This window comes from Nansenia antarctica (genome assembly GCF_963989245.1).
Source record: "Nansenia antarctica genome assembly, chromosome: 2".
NCBI classification, from domain to species: Eukaryota; Metazoa; Chordata; class Actinopteri; order Argentiniformes; family Microstomatidae; genus Nansenia; species Nansenia antarctica.
In genome coordinates this window covers 11,414,946-11,430,745 of record NC_137675.1, presented here as the reverse complement: position 1 = coordinate 11,430,745, position 15,800 = coordinate 11,414,946, and the positions used below count along the sequence as shown (strand labels likewise).

General features: G+C 43.9%; 1 protein-coding gene across 1 annotated transcript in view; it reads left to right on the top strand.

Moving 5' to 3' along the window:
- Nucleotides 1–14,334, top strand: part of LOC308149791 (hydroxyacid-oxoacid transhydrogenase, mitochondrial-like) — a gene marked incomplete at its 5' end in the record, with an annotated part of 90,043 nt that extends 75,709 nt beyond the window's left edge. Inside the window, 5 exons of the mRNA XM_080522680.1 lie at nt 10,238–10,336; nt 10,718–10,796; nt 11,286–11,382; nt 12,110–12,267; nt 13,702–14,334. Coding sequence (XP_080378806.1) covers nt 10,238–10,336; nt 10,718–10,796; nt 11,286–11,382; nt 12,110–12,267; nt 13,702–13,785 — 517 coding nt within the window. The 3' untranslated portion in view covers nt 13,786–14,334. The remainder of the gene's footprint in view (nt 1–10,237; nt 10,337–10,717; nt 10,797–11,285; nt 11,383–12,109; nt 12,268–13,701) is intronic.
- Nucleotides 14,335–15,800: the final 1,466 nt, after the last annotated feature.

Sequence of the window (15,800 nt, the reverse complement as noted above, 5' to 3'; positions counted from 1 at the left end):
TGAACAGGTCCTCGTTAGTATAGTGGTCAGTATCCCTGCTTGTCACGCAGGAGACCAGGGTTCGATTCCCTGACGGGGAGAGTTCTCTCTTACTACTAGCATCTCATGGCCTGAAGAAGATTATGACTTACCTGCAAAATGTCCCTAGAAATTCCTTTCGCTTAATAGAACAAAAAAAACAATACTTTATCTTTCATTGTGATGTTTTGGAACCCTTGCCTGTGACAAGCTGATCCACTGAGCTCACCTATGAAGTCAAGATAATCTGAAAGAATCCCTTCGACAAGTTTTTTTAATTGTTCAAACAATGTTCTTTATGAAATGTGTGGAATGTTGGGATGAACTGGTCCTCGTTAGTATAGTGGTCAGTATCCCTGCTTGTCACGCAGGAGACCAGGGTTCGATTCCCTGACGGGGAGAGTTCTCTCTTACTACTAGCATCTCATGGCCTGAAGAAGATTATGACTTACCTGCACAATGTCCCTAGAAATTCCTTTCGCTTAATAGCACAAAAAAACCAATACTTTATCTTTCATTGTGATGTTTTTTGGCTGTATTTTTAAGAAACTGGTTGTCACCTGAGGTTCCACCGAGACTTGAACTCGGATCACTGGATTCAAAGTCCAGAGTGCTAACCATTACACCATGGAACCTTGTCTGCCTTTCTCATCGTTACACAATGGATACCTTCAATGTATGGAGTTGATCCTGTGGGTTGGGATACGTCGTCAAGGTTATGAGAACCCTCTCCAATGAGGCAAACACTTTTGGACCTGCACAGAGACTGTCTTCTTAAAGAAACAAGATATGACCACAGGTTCCACCGACTTTTGAACTCGGATCGCAGGATTCAGAGTCCTGAGTGCTAACCATTACACCATGGAACCCTTGCCTGTGACAAGCTGATCCACTGAGCTCACCTATGAAGTGAAGATAATCTCAAAGAATCCCTTCGACAAGTTTTTTAAATTGTTGAAACAATGTTCTTTTTGAAATGTGTGGAATGTTGGGATGAACATGTCATTGTTAGTATAGTGGACAGTATCCCTGCTTGTCACGCAGGAGACCAGGGTTCGATTCCCTGACGGGGAGAGTTCTCTCTTACTACTAGCATCTCATGGCCTGAAGAAGATTATGACTTACCTGCACAATGTCCCTAGAAATTCCTTTCGCTTAATAGAACAAAAAAAACAATACTTTATCTTTCATTGTGATGTTTTGGAACCCTTGCCTGTGACAAGCTGATCCACTGAGCTCACCAATGAATTCAAGATAATCTGAAAGAATCCCTTCGACAAGTTTTTTAAATTGTTGAAACAATGTTCTTTATGAAATGTGTGGAATGTTGGGATGAACTGGTCCTCGTTAGTATAGTGGTCAGTATCCCTGCTTGTCACGCAGGAGACCAGGGTTCGATTCCCTGACGGGGAGAGTTCTCTCTTACTACTAGCATCTCATGGCCTGAAGAAGATTATGACTTACCTGCACAATGTCCCTAGAAATTCCTTTCGCTTAATAGCACAAAAAAACCAATACTTTATCTTTCATTGTGATGTTTTTTGGCTGTATTTTTAAGAAACTGGTTGTCACCTGAGGTTCCACCGAGACTTGAACTCGGATCACTGGATTCAAAGTCCAGAGTGCTAACCATTACACCATGGAACCTTGTCTGCCTTTCTCATCGTTACACAATGGATACCTTCAATGTATGGAGTTGATCCTGTGGGTGGGGATACGTCGTCAAGGTTATGAGAACCCTCTCCAATGAGGCAAACACTTTTGGACCTGCACAGAGACTGTCTTCTTAAAGAAACAAGATATGACCACAGGTTCCACCGAGATTTGAACTCGGATCGCAGGATTCAGAGTCCTGAGTGCTAACCATTACACCATGGAACCCTTGCCTGTGACAAGCTGATCCACTGAGCTCACCTATGAAGTCAAGATAATCTGAAAGAATCCCTTCGACAAGTTTTTTTAATTGTTGAAACAATGTTCTTTTTGAAATGTGTGGAATGTTGGGATGAACAGGTCCTCGTTAGTATAGTGGTCAGTATCCCTGCTTGTCACGCAGGAGACCAGGGTTCGATTCCCTGACGGGGAGAGTTCTCTCTTACTACTAGCATCTCATGGCCTGAAGAAGATTATGACTTACCTGCAAAATGTCCCTAGAAATTCCTTTCGCTTAATAGAACAAAAAAAACAATACTTTATCTTTCATTGTGATGTTTTGGAACCCTTGCCTGTGACAAGCTGATCCACTGAGCTCACCTATGAAGTCAAGATAATCTGAAAGAATCCCTTCGACAAGTTTTTTTAATTGTTCAAACAATGTTCTTTATGAAATGTGTGGAATGTTGGGATGAACTGGTCCTCGTTAGTATAGTGGTCAGTATCCCTGCTTGTCACGCAGGAGACCAGGGTTCGATTCCCTGACGGGGAGAGTTCTCTCTTACTACTAGCATCTCATGGCCTGAAGAAGATTATGACTTACCTGCACAATGTCCCTAGAAATTCCTTTCGCTTAATAGCACAAAAAAACCAATACTTTATCTTTCATTGTGATGTTTTTTGGCTGTATTTTTAAGAAACTGGTTGTCACCTGAGGTTCCACCGAGACTTGAACTCGGATCACTGGATTCAAAGTCCAGAGTGCTAACCATTACACCATGGAACCTTGTCTGCCTTTCTCATCGTTACACAATGGATACCTTCAATGTATGGAGTTGATCCTGTGGGTTGGGATACGTCGTCAAGGTTATGAGAACCCTCTCCAATGAGGCAAACACTTTTGGACCTGCACAGAGACTGTCTTCTTAAAGAAACAAGATATGACCACAGGTTCCACCGACTTTTGAACTCGGATCGCAGGATTCAGAGTCCTGAGTGCTAACCATTACACCATGGAACCCTTGCCTGTGACAAGCTGATCCACTGAGCTCACCTATGAAGTGAAGATAATCTCAAAGAATCCCTTCGACAAGTTTTTTAAATTGTTGAAACAATGTTCTTTTTGAAATGTGTGGAATGTTGGGATGAACATGTCATTGTTAGTATAGTGGACAGTATCCCTGCTTGTCACGCAGGAGACCAGGGTTCGATTCCCTGACGGGGAGAGTTCTCTCTTACTACTAGCATCTCATGGCCTGAAGAAGATTATGACTTACCTGCACAATGTCCCTAGAAATTCCTTTCGCTTAATAGAACAAAAAAAACAATACTTTATCTTTCATTGTGATGTTTTGGAACCCTTGCCTGTGACAAGCTGATCCACTGAGCTCACCAATGAATTCAAGATAATCTGAAAGAATCCCTTCGACAAGTTTTTTAAATTGTTGAAACAATGTTCTTTATGAAATGTGTGGAATGTTGGGATGAACTGGTCCTCGTTAGTATAGTGGTCAGTATCCCTGCTTGTCACGCAGGAGACCAGGGTTCGATTCCCTGACGGGGAGAGTTCTCTCTTACTACTAGCATCTCATGGCCTGAAGAAGATTATGACTTACCTGCACAATGTCCCTAGAAATTCCTTTCGCTTAATAGCACAAAAAAACTAATACTTTATCTTTCATTGTGATGTTTTGGAACCCTTGCCTGTGACAAGCTGATCCACTGAGCTCACCTATGAAGTCAAGATAATCTGAAAGAATCCCTTCGACAAGTTTTTTTAATTGTTGAAACAATGTTCCTTTTGAAATGTGTGGAATGTTGGGATGAACAGGTCCTTGTTAGTATAGTGGTCAGTATCCCTGCTTGTCACGCAGGAGACCAGGGTTCGGTTCCCTGACGGGGAGAGTTCTCTCTTACTACTAGCATCTCATGGCCTGAAGAAGATTATGACTTACCTGCACCATGTCCCTAGAAATTCCTTTCGCTTAATAGCACAAAAAAACCAATACTTTATCTTTCATTGTGATGTTTTTTGGCTGTATTTTTAAGAAACTGGTTGTCACCTGATGTTCCACCGAGACTTGAACTCGGATCACTGGATTCAAAGTCCAGAGTGCTGACCATTACACCATGGAACCTTGTCTGCCTTTCTCATCGTTACACAATGGATACCTTCAATGTATGGAGTTGATCCTGTGGGTTGGGATACGTCGTCAAGGTTATGAGAACCCTCTCCAATGAGGCAAACACTTTTGGACCTGCACAGAGACTGTCTTCTTAAAGAAACAAGATATGACCACAGGTTCCACCGAGATTTGAACTCGGATCGCAGGATTCAGAGTCCTGAGTGCTAACCATTACACCATGGAACCCTTGCCTGTGACAAGCTGATCCACTGAGCTCACCTATGAAGTCAAGATAATCTGAAAGAATCCCTTCGACAAGTTTTTTAAATTGTTGAAACAATGTTCTTTTTGAAATGTGTGGAATCTTGGGATGAACATGTCCTCGTTAGTATAGTGGTCAGTATCCCTGCTTGTCACGCAGGAGACCAGGGTTCGATTCCCTGACGGGGAGAGTTCTCTCTTACTACTAGCATCTCATGGCCTGAAGAAGATTATGACTTAACTGCACAATGTCCCTAGAAATTCCTTTCGCGTAATAGCCCAAAAAAACCAACACTTTATCTTTCGTTGTGATGTTTATTGGCTGTATTTTTAAGCAACTGATTGTCACCTGAGGTTCCACCGAGATTTGAACTCGGATCACTGGATTCAAAGTGCAGAGTGCTAACCATTACACCATGGAACCTTGTCTGCCTTTCTCATCGTTACACAATGGATACCTTCAATGTATGGAGTTGATCCTGTGGGTTGGGATACGTCGTCAAGGTTATGAGAACCCTCTCCAATGAGGCAAACACTTTTGGACCTGCACAGAGACTGCCTTCTTAAAGAAACAAGATATGACCACAGGTTCCACCGAGATTTGAACTCGGATCGCAGGATTCAGAGTCCTGAGTGCTAACCATTACACCATGGAACCCTTGCCTTTGACAAGCTGATCCACTGAGCTCACCTATGAAGTCAAGATAATCTGAAAGAATCCCTTCGACAAGTTTTTTAAATTGTTGAAACAATGTTCTTTTTGAAATGTGTGGAATCTTGGGATGAACATGTCCTCGTTAGTATAGTGGTCAGTATCCCTGCTTGTCACGCAGGAGACCAGGGTTCGATTCCCTGACGGGGAGAGTTCTCTCTTACTACTAGCATCTCATGGCCTGAAGAAGATTATGACTTAACTGCACAATGTCCCTAGAAATTCCTTTCGCGTAATAGCCCAAAAAAAACAACACTTTATCTTTCGTTGTGATGTTTATTGGCTGTATTTTTAAGCAACTGATTGTCACCTGAGGTTCCACCGAGATTTGAACTCGGATCACTGGATTCAAAGTGCAGAGTGCTAACCATTACACCATGGAACCTTGTCTGCCTTTCTCATCGTTACACAATGGATACCTTCAATGTATGGAGTTGATCCTGTGGGTTGGGATACGTCGTCAAGGTTATGAGAACCCTCTCCAATGAGGCAAACACTTTTGGACCTGCACAGAGACTGTCTTCTTTAAGAAACAAGATATGACCACAGGTTCCACCGAGATTTGAACTCGGATCGCAGGATTCAGAGTCCTGAGTGCTAACCATTACACCATGGAACCCTTGCCTGTGACAAGCTGATCCACTGAGCTCACCTATGAAGTGAAGATAATCTGAAAGAATCCCTTCGACAAGTTTTTTTAATTGTTGAAACAATGTTCTTTTTGAAATGTGTGGAATGTTGGGATGAACATGTCCTCGTTAGTATAGTGGTCAGTATCCCTGCTTGTCACGCAGGAGACTAGGGTTCGATTCCCTGACGGGGAGAGTTCTCTCTTACTACTAGCATCTCATGGCCTGAAGAAGATTATGACTTACCTGCACAATGTCCCTAGAAATTCCTTTCGCTTAATAGAACAAAAAAAACAATACTTTATCTTTCATTGTGATGTTTTGGAACCCTTGCCTGTGACAAGCTGATCCACTGAGCTCACCTATGAAGTCAAGATAATCTGAAAGAATCCCTTCGACAAGTTTTTTTAATTGTTGAAACAATGTTCTTTTTGAAATGTGTGGAATGTTGGGATGAACAGGTCCTCGTTAGTATAGTGGTCAGTATCCCTGCTTGTCATGCAGGAGACCAGGGTTCGATTCCCTGATGGGGAGAGTTCTCTCTTACTACTAGCATCTCATGGCCTGAAGAAGATTATGACTTACCAGGGGGGTGTTCCATCAACGTCGCTAAAGGAAAATCTAGGCTTATTTCGTTAAGTCTCGCGAGACTCTTAAAAAGATCCAGGCATATCTTGATAGATCTCGCGAGACTTGTCAAAATAAGCCTAGATTTTCCTTTAGCGACGTTGATGGAATACCCCCCTGCACAATGTCCCTAGAAATTCCTTTCGCTTAATAGCACAAAAAAAACAATACTTTATCTTTCATTGTGATGTTTTTTGGCTGTATTTTTAAGAAACTGGTTGTCACCTGAGGTTCCACCGAGACTTGAACTCGGATCACTGGATTCAAAGTCCAGAGTGCTGACCATTACACCATGGAACCTTGCCTGCCTTTCTCATCGTTACACAATGGATACCTTCAATGTATGGAGTTGATCCTGTGGGTTGGGATACGTCGTCAAGGTTATGAGAACCCTCTCCAATGAGGCAAACACTTTTGGACCTGCACAGAGACTGCCTTCTTAAAGAAACAAGATATGACCACAGGTTCCACCGAGATTTGAACTCGGATCGCAGGATTCAGAGTCCTGAGTGCTAACCATTACACCATGGAACCCTCGACTTTGACAAGCTGATCCACTGAGCTCACCTATGAAGTCAAGATAATCTGAAAGAATCCCTTCGACAAGTTTTTTAAATTGTTGAAACAATGTTCTTTTTGAAATGTGTGGAATCTTGGGATGAACATGTCCTCGTTAGTATAGTGGTCTGTATCCTTGCTTGTTACGCAGGAGACCAGGGTTCGATTCCTTGACGGGGAGAGTTCTCTCTTACTACTAGCATCTCATGGCCTGAAGAAGATTATGACTTACCTGCACAATGTCCCTAGAAATTCCTTTTGCTTAATAGAACAAAAAAAACAATACTTTATCTTTCATTGTGATGTTTTGGAACCCTTGCCTTTGACAAGCTGATCCACTGAGCTCACCTATGAAGTCAAGATAATCTGAAAGAATCCCTTCGACAAGTTTTTTAAATTGTTGAAACAATGTTCTTTTTGAAATGTGTGGAATCTTGGGATGAACATGTCCTCATTAGTATAGTGGTCTGTATCCTTGCTTGTTACGCAGGAGACCAGGGTTCGATTCCTTGACGGGGAGAGTTCTCTCTTACTACTAGCATCTCATGGCCTGAAGAAGATTATGACTTACCTGCACAATGTCCCTAGAAATTCCTTTTGCTTAATAGAACAAAAAAAACAATACTTTATCTTTCATTGTGATGTTTTGGAACCCTTGCCTGTGACAAGCTGATCCACTGAGCTCACCTATGAAGTCAAGATAATCTGAAAGAATCCCTTCGACAAGTTTTTTTAATTGTTGAAACTGTTGTGCCTCCTAATCTGACACGCCCCCGTGAGCCTCGTTCTGGCGCCCCCTCCCGGCCGGATTGAGTGGGCCGGATCTCTGGCTCTGTTTGCAGCAGGTGTGGGCTATTACCGATCAGCCCAGCTGTCCCAATCACCACCTGGACAGCCGCCTACTTAACCCTGCTACAGACAGAGATCCAACGCTTGAACATAACTTTCTGTATGGACCCCTCTGACTTCTCTCATTTGGATTTCTCTCCCTGGCTCGACCCCTGGACTCCCCTCTGGACTACTCTCTCATGGATCACTCTCCCTGACCCGAAAAGGATCTCGGACTTTGCTCACTAGGGTAGTATCGCAGCACATAATACAACACCCCTGACCTCATACACGCACACACACATAGTATAATTACACACCCCATAACTATCGCCTGCATCACACCTTTTGTTTGTTTTTCCACTAGTTAGTGTAGGGCCTATTTCTTTGTTTATATTTTCCATAATAAATCATTATATATTCTCCTGGCCTCTGTCTCTGTTTCTCTGGGGTTCCACCACATTTGGCTTTCCAGTTTCAAGGTGTGCATAACAGAAACAATGTTCCTTTTGAAATGTGTGGAATGTTGGGATGAACAGGTCCTCGTTAGTATAGTGGTCAGTATCCCTGCTTGTCACGCAGGAGACCAGGGTTCGATTCCCTGACGGGGAGAGTTCTCTCTTACTACTAGCATCTCATGGCCTGAAGAAGATTATGACTTACCTGCACAATGTCCCTAGAAATTCCTTTTGCTTAATAGAACAAAAAAAACAATACTTTATCTTTCATTGTGATGTTTTGGAACCCTTGCCTGTGACAAGCTGATCCACTGAGCTCACCTATGAAGTCAAGATAATCTGAAAGAATCCCTTCGACAAGTTTTTTTAATTGTTGAAACAATGTTCTTTTTGAAATGTGTGGAATGTTGGGATGAACATGTCCTCGTTAGTATAGTGGTCAGTATCCCTGCTTGTCACGCAGGAGACCAGGGTTCGATTCCCTGACGGGGAGAGTTCTCTCTTACTACTAGCATCTCATGGCCTGAAGAAGATTATGACTTACCTGCACAATGTCCCTAGAAATTCCTTTCGCTTAATAGCACAAAAAACCCAATACTTTATCTTTCATTGTGATGTTTATTGGCTGTATTTTTAAGCAACTGGTTGTCACCTGAGGTTCCACTGAGATTTGAACTCGGATCACTGGATTCAAAGTGCAGAGTGCTAATCATTACACCATGGAACCTTGTCTGCCTTTCTCATCGTTACACAATGGATACCTTCAATGTATGGAGTTGATCCTGTGGGTTGGGATACGTCGTCAAGGTTATGAGAACCCTCTCCAATGAGGCAAACACTTCTGGACCTGCACAGAGACTGTCTTCTTAAAGAAACAAGATATGACCACAGGTTCCACCGAGATTTGAACTCTGATCGCAGGATTCAGAGTCCTGAGTGCTAACCATTACACCATGGAACCCTTGCCTGTGACAAGCTGATCCACTGAGCTCACCTATGAAGTGAAGATAATCTGAAAGAATCCCTTCGACAAGTTTTTTTAATTGTTGAAACAATGTTCTTTTTGAAATGTGTGGAATGTTGGGATGAACATGTCCTCGTTAGTATAGTGGTCAGTATCCCTGCTTGTCACGCAGGAGACTAGGGTTCGATTCCCTGACGGGGAGAGTTCTCTCTTACTACTAGCATCTCATGGCCTGAAGAAGATTATGACTTACCTGCACAATGTCCCTAGAAATTCCTTTCGCTTAATAGAACAAAAAAAACAATACTTTATCTTTCATTGTGATGTTTTGGAACCCTTGCCTGTGACAAGCTGATCCACTGAGCTCACCTATGAAGTCAAGATAATCTGAAAGAATCCCTTCGACAAGTTTTTTTAATTGTTGAAACAATGTTCTTTTTGAAATGTGTGGAATGTTGGGATGAACAGGTCCTCGTTAGTATAGTGGTCAGTATCCCTGCTTGTCACGCAGGAGACCAGGGTTCGATTCCCTGACGGGGAGAGTTCTCTCTTACTACTAGCATCTCATGGCCTGAAGAAGATTATGACTTACCTGCACAATGTCCCTAGAAATTCCTTTTGCTTAATAGCACAAAAAAAACAATACTTTATCTTTCATTGTGATGTTTTTTGGCTGTATTTTTAAGCAACTGGTTGTCACCTGAGGTTCCACTGAGATTTGAACTCAGATCACTGGATTCAAAGTGCAGAGTGCTAACCATTAAACCATGGAACCTTGTCTGCCTTTCTCATCGTTACACAATGGATACCTTCAATGTATGGAGTTGATCCTGTGGGTTGGGATACGTCGTCAAGGTTATGAGAACCCTCTCCAATGAGGCAAACACTTTTGGACCTGCACAGAGACTGTTTTCTTAATATAATATTTATTATTATTTTAATATTTATATTTGTGATGATGATGATTATTATCTATTACTCGTCCATTTGGTCTCATCTTCGTACACCATCCTTGTTGTACAATATCTGAACTTTGAGTTGATTCTTATAATGCAGACTTTAATAAATAAAATACATGTAAAAATATGTATTGTTATTATTATTGTAATTATTATTGTTATTATTATTATTATTATTATCATTATTACTCTTAATCAGCTGATGTGTTTCTCCCGGTCTCTCAGGGCGGTGAGGGACCCCGAGGACGTGGAGGCTCGGTCCAGCATGCACCTGGCCAGCGTGTTCGCCGGCATCGGGTTTGGAAACGCCGGAGTCCACCTGAGGTAAACAACCAGATATGATGATGATGATGATGATGATGATGATGATGATGATGATGATGATAATGATAATGGCTCAGATATATGTAGGGCTTTTCCAGGTGCTTAAAGTGCCTTACATTGTATGGGGGGTGGGTGCACCTCATCAACAGTCAAGGTGTAGCACCCACCTCTTCACACCCCTGCCCTGTATTAATATATACACTTCCTTGTTTTGATTAGCATCGAGCATCCAAATATTGAGCACCAAAAATGATCACCATACTGATGTATGTTTCACCACAGCTCAGTGATATGGAAGTAGAACTGCCAGTGGGTGTGGTTGCACCTCGCTATTTTGATTGGCTGAAATGTTTGTTTGTTTGTTTGTTTGTTTGTTGTCAGCCACGGGATGTCCTATCCTATAGCTGGGAACGTGAAGACCCACAGGGCCAGAGGCTACAACGTGGACCACCCTGTCGTGGTAAAGAGATCTCTATTCCTTCTCTCTGTGTTTTAGTTGGTTTCAGTTGGATTACCAAGACAGGGACATCTTAGCCTGGGAAACGCATTTATTGAATGGCGATGTTAAATGTTGTATATGAGATACACAGTATTCAGTTTCATAACCACGGTGTTAGAGCAAAGCACAGTTTTCTGTTGTGTATTATCTGACCTATCTCTCACACAGACCAATACAGTGGTGATTACTGGAGTTGAAGATTTACTTATTTATCTCATGTTGGTGTGTGTGTATGTTTTGGTGTGTGTGATGTGTGTGTGTGTGTGTGTGTGTGTGTGTGTGATTGTGTGTGTGTGTGTGTGTGTGTGTGTGTGTGTGTGTCTGGTGTATGTGTGTGTGTGTCTGGTGTATGTGTGTGTGTGTGTGTGTGTGTGTGTGTGTGTGTGTGTGTATGTTTGGTGTGTGTGATGTGTGTGTGTGTGTGTGTGTGTTTGCTCTCTGCTCCCCCAGCCTCATGGTCTATCAGTGGTCCTGACCTCCCCTGCTGTCTTCTCCTTCACAGCCAGCATGTGCCCAGAGCGCCACCTAGAGGCAGCAGGGATACTAGGTAACTACAGTATGGGACGGAATGAGAAACGCTATCAAACACTGTGTGTATTCCATGTCCGTTCCATGTATTACACTGACCCCGTCCTCCGATTTCTACCTCCACCAGCCTCCCCTGCAGTACAATTACCCTTCCACTCCAGGGTTATCATTAAAGTCTGATAGAAATCCCCTGTCATGTTAATGTTGTATGAAGTGTATAAAAACATTCACCCCCTTTTAGATCATTTAAGATGATTTCTATTCTAGCAGATGGATGAATAAAGTACTCTCCCAGCTCCAGGGGAGGCTGGTGGAGGTAGAAATCGGAGGGCGGGGCTCATTGTAATGCATGGAATCGAGGGAGGAATGGTGAAAACGTGTGTTTGATGATACCATTCCTCATTCCGTTCCATGAATCCATGCATTACAATGAGCCCCGTCCTCCGATATCTACCTCCACCAGCCTCCCCTGTCCAGCTCTTTTTTCATACAACCCCAAGACCCTTGGATGGATGTCTTGTGTGTGATTTGATTACCCTATGCAATGCTATTCAATCAAAATGTAAATCAGGATATAACTGCACTCACACCCTTGTCTCTCTCTCTCTCTCTCTCTCTCTCTCTCTCTCTCTCTGTCTCTCTCTCTCTGTCTCTCTCTCTCTCTCTGTTTCTCTCTCTCTCTCTCTGTCTCTCTGTCTCTCTCTCTCTCTGTTTCTCTCTCTTTCTCTCTCTCTCTCTCCCCCCAGGGGCGGACGTGAGCCGGGTGAAGCAGGCGGACGCTGGGCTGATCCTGGCCGACACGCTTCGCCAGTTCCTGTACGACCTGAACGTGGAGGACGGGCTGAACGCCGTGGGCTACACCAAGGACGACATCGCCGACCTGGTCAAAGGAACCATACCTCAGGTCCGTCTACTACCTCGTTGTGACACCAGGGGAGGCTGGCAGAGGTAGAAGGGGCTCATTGTAACGCACGGGACGGAATGAGGGACGCTATCGAACACACGCGATTGGGTGACGTTCCGCAGCGTGTTTGATACTATTCCGGATTCCGTTCTGTGCATTACAATGAGCCCCCTCCTCCGATTTCTACCTCCACCAGCCTCCCCTGTAGTGTGCACTACATTGTCCATGTCTCTTTCAGTGTTTATTTCCGTCATGTGACCACCTGCCACCAGGGCTGGACTGGGACAAAAATTAGGCCCTGGCATTTTTGGCCCAGACAGGCCCACCCCAATCGGTCGGACCACACCCACCAGCACAAAAATACTTGCCTTATATACTCGTCTTATATACTGTGCTGTACAGTCATATGACAAACTGTAGTATTCCCCCAAACCACTACAAAGACGACTACATACAGTAAGCAATGGTACCAGTGCAAGTAGACCAGTGTACTCAGTGATCAGATTCCAGAGCGAGTTTACGAACGCAGCCTTGTTGTTCTAGATTTTTTTTTCCATTATCAACCTATCATTGCGCTTTAGAGTAAAACAAAGCACGCAACTGTCGCGTCTATCTTTTCATGGCAACTCTACATTGTGATTTACAAGGGATATTAACTAATATTAAGTAATATTATTACTTGGTTACATTTTGCAATTGATCCGCGGTACACATGCGTGCCGAACCGTGGGGGGCGATCCGTTACACCCCTACACAGCTACCTATATTTTCCTTACCGGGTCAACGGTTACAGGCTGACTCTGCCCCGCTTCTTCTGTATCCTCTCTATCCTCTGTATCTGTACCCTGCTCCCGCTCCTCCCTGCTAGCCTCCTCTTCAACCTGTTGCTGTTGCTGCAGTGGTAAACTTGAGGGTGCAGCAAACATGTCCCTAATGTTTACACATTTGGCAGCATCTGCCTCGAGTTTCTTCTTGTTTTTCCCAGCCTCCCTTCCGTTTTAGTGTGCTTTTGCGCTCCATCTCTCTCAGTATCTATCTAGTAACTATCCAGGCTAACAAAATTTATTTTGCCGGCCGGCTTGGCCCAAAACTACCGCGAAACTGAGACGGAGGTCTGGTGCTGCGTGCGTGCGTGACCCCTGACCCCCCCCCCCCCCCTTCTCTCTGTTGATTGGGCCAGCCCAGTGTCTGTATAGAAAATTGTCCAATGGGCCGCTGTCCCTGATTTATGGGCCGTTCAATGGTAGCTTTCGATTTATGGGCCGTTCGATGGTAGCTTTCGGCCGGGCCGGCTGGTAAAAAAAAAATATGTAAAAAAAAGTTTTCGTTTTTTTTGCCGGTCGGCTCGGCCCAAAACTACCGCGGCCCACCGGGCAAATGCCCGGTATGCCAGGTGGCCAGTCCAGCCCTGCCTGCCACTGTTGTCCCTGACAGGAGCGTGTGACCAAGCTGTCCCCCAGACCCCACACCGAGGAGGACCTGACACAGCTGTTTGAAGCCTCTATGAAGCTCTACTAAGAAAGAGTGTCTTCAATGAATTTCAGCTCAACTTCAACTGAATTGAAATGGAGTTCTGTGTGTGTGCAGGGCTCCCTTGTAAAAGAGACATTGGTCTCAATGGGATAATAAATAAAACCCTGATACACCTCTACCCCATTACCATTGTGCCTTCTGATGAATGAGGACGCAAGTGTGGCAAAATCAATGCCTTTTTTTCGGTGTAAATCAGTGGTGGCTAGTGGAGGTTCCATGCATTACAATGAGCCCGTCCTCTGATTTCTACCTCCACCAGCCTGCCCTGGTATAAATATAAGATCAAGTTCCTTCTATATTGTAACACAGCACAATTCTGTCCCTTAGAATCACTCAATAATTAACTGTGTTTTTCTGTGCTTTGCTGCCCTATCGTGGCATGCCTTCTGTTCTGTACACTCCTGCTCTTACTCAATTGCAGATTCACGTCTCTTCATTTAGAATATTGATTTTGACTAAAATGTCAGTAGATGGAGTTTTATATTAAACATGTGGGATCTATTTTTGCATATGTAGCAAACTGTCATTAAAAGAACATTTGATCTGGGAGACAATGGTCTTGTGTTCATGACTTTTATTAGATCTCTGGCATGAATGAACCACCGAGGTAAGTGTGAAGATACAGTATGTTGTATTTGTGTTGTAACTTCAATGTTTGGGGCATTCATTTGTACTGCAAAGATATACAGGATAAACATGTCATTTTAGGTCCCTAGTCTATAATTACTCCAATTACTATAATCTACAAAGCTAATGGTTTATCATCGTCATAGTATTCCTCTGAGGTAAAATTACAGAGCACAGGTGAAAAAAAGGGTGACAGGTTGTTCAAAGAAAGACTGAATTAACTTGTGTGTGTGTGTGTGTCAGAGAGAGAGAGCGGGCACAAAATACTGTAGCTGTGTATGTATTGTACGTCTGTTTGTCTGTGCATGCGGTTATGTGTGTGTTGGTGTGTGTGTGCGCCCTCGCAAGTGTGTTAATGTATGTGTGTCTCAGTGCAGTGCAAGATTAGTGACAGCTGGCTAATTAAAGAGTAGTGTGAGAGGGTGTGGCATCGCCAGTCAGTCAGTCAGCATCCCAGAGACAGGAGAGGACAGGCCAGGGGAGGACAGGAGAGGACAGGACAGGAGAGGACAGGACAGGGGAGGACAGGAGAGGACAGGACAGGACAGGCCAGGAGAGGACAGGCCAGGGGAGGACAGGAGAGGACAGGCCAGGGGAGGACAGGCCAGGACAGGCCAGGGGAGGACAGTGGAGGACAGGACAGGACAGGACAGGACAGGCCAGGGGAGGTCAGGAGAGGACAGGCCAGGGGAGGACAGGCCAGGGGAGGACAGGAGAGGACAGGACAGGGGAGGACAGGCCAGGGGAGGACAGGACAGGCCAGGACAGGACAGGAGAGGACAGGACAGCAGTGGAGAGAAGACAGGACTGGACTGGACAGAGCATCCCTCAGACAGCAGACAACAGGACAGCAGCAGGCCAAGAAGAAAAAACAGCTACGTTCAGGGTAACAAACACTTTGAGGTGTAAAACGCTGTGTACTCTCCACAAGGTGTGTCACACCTGCTATCTGCAGCCTTCCCTGCTCTTATTCTATATCTATGTCGTGTATATTTATGTGTTTTTTTAATATATTATTGTCTGACTCAGATATTATTGTCTGACTCTTAACCCGTCCTTGGCTGCCGTCCAATCACAGAGCCTGATCTTATCTACACGCTGTGCTCATTAAGCTTTACTTCAGATCAAAGTGATTTAATTATGCACTTTATTTTAAAGGGATAGTTAATTTGTTCACATCAATGTACTGTAAATGTACGGGAGTTAGTGAATAAAAAAGCACATTTTGTTCGGTCAATTCCATCCACATTTTGGAGGATATGGATAATATCATAACCAGCTCTATTCATAGTCCAACTCTTGAGGTTCCTTAAATTCTTACTCATTATGATTGATCACAGCAAGGATGAACTGGTGGGTTATGATCAGGCTGG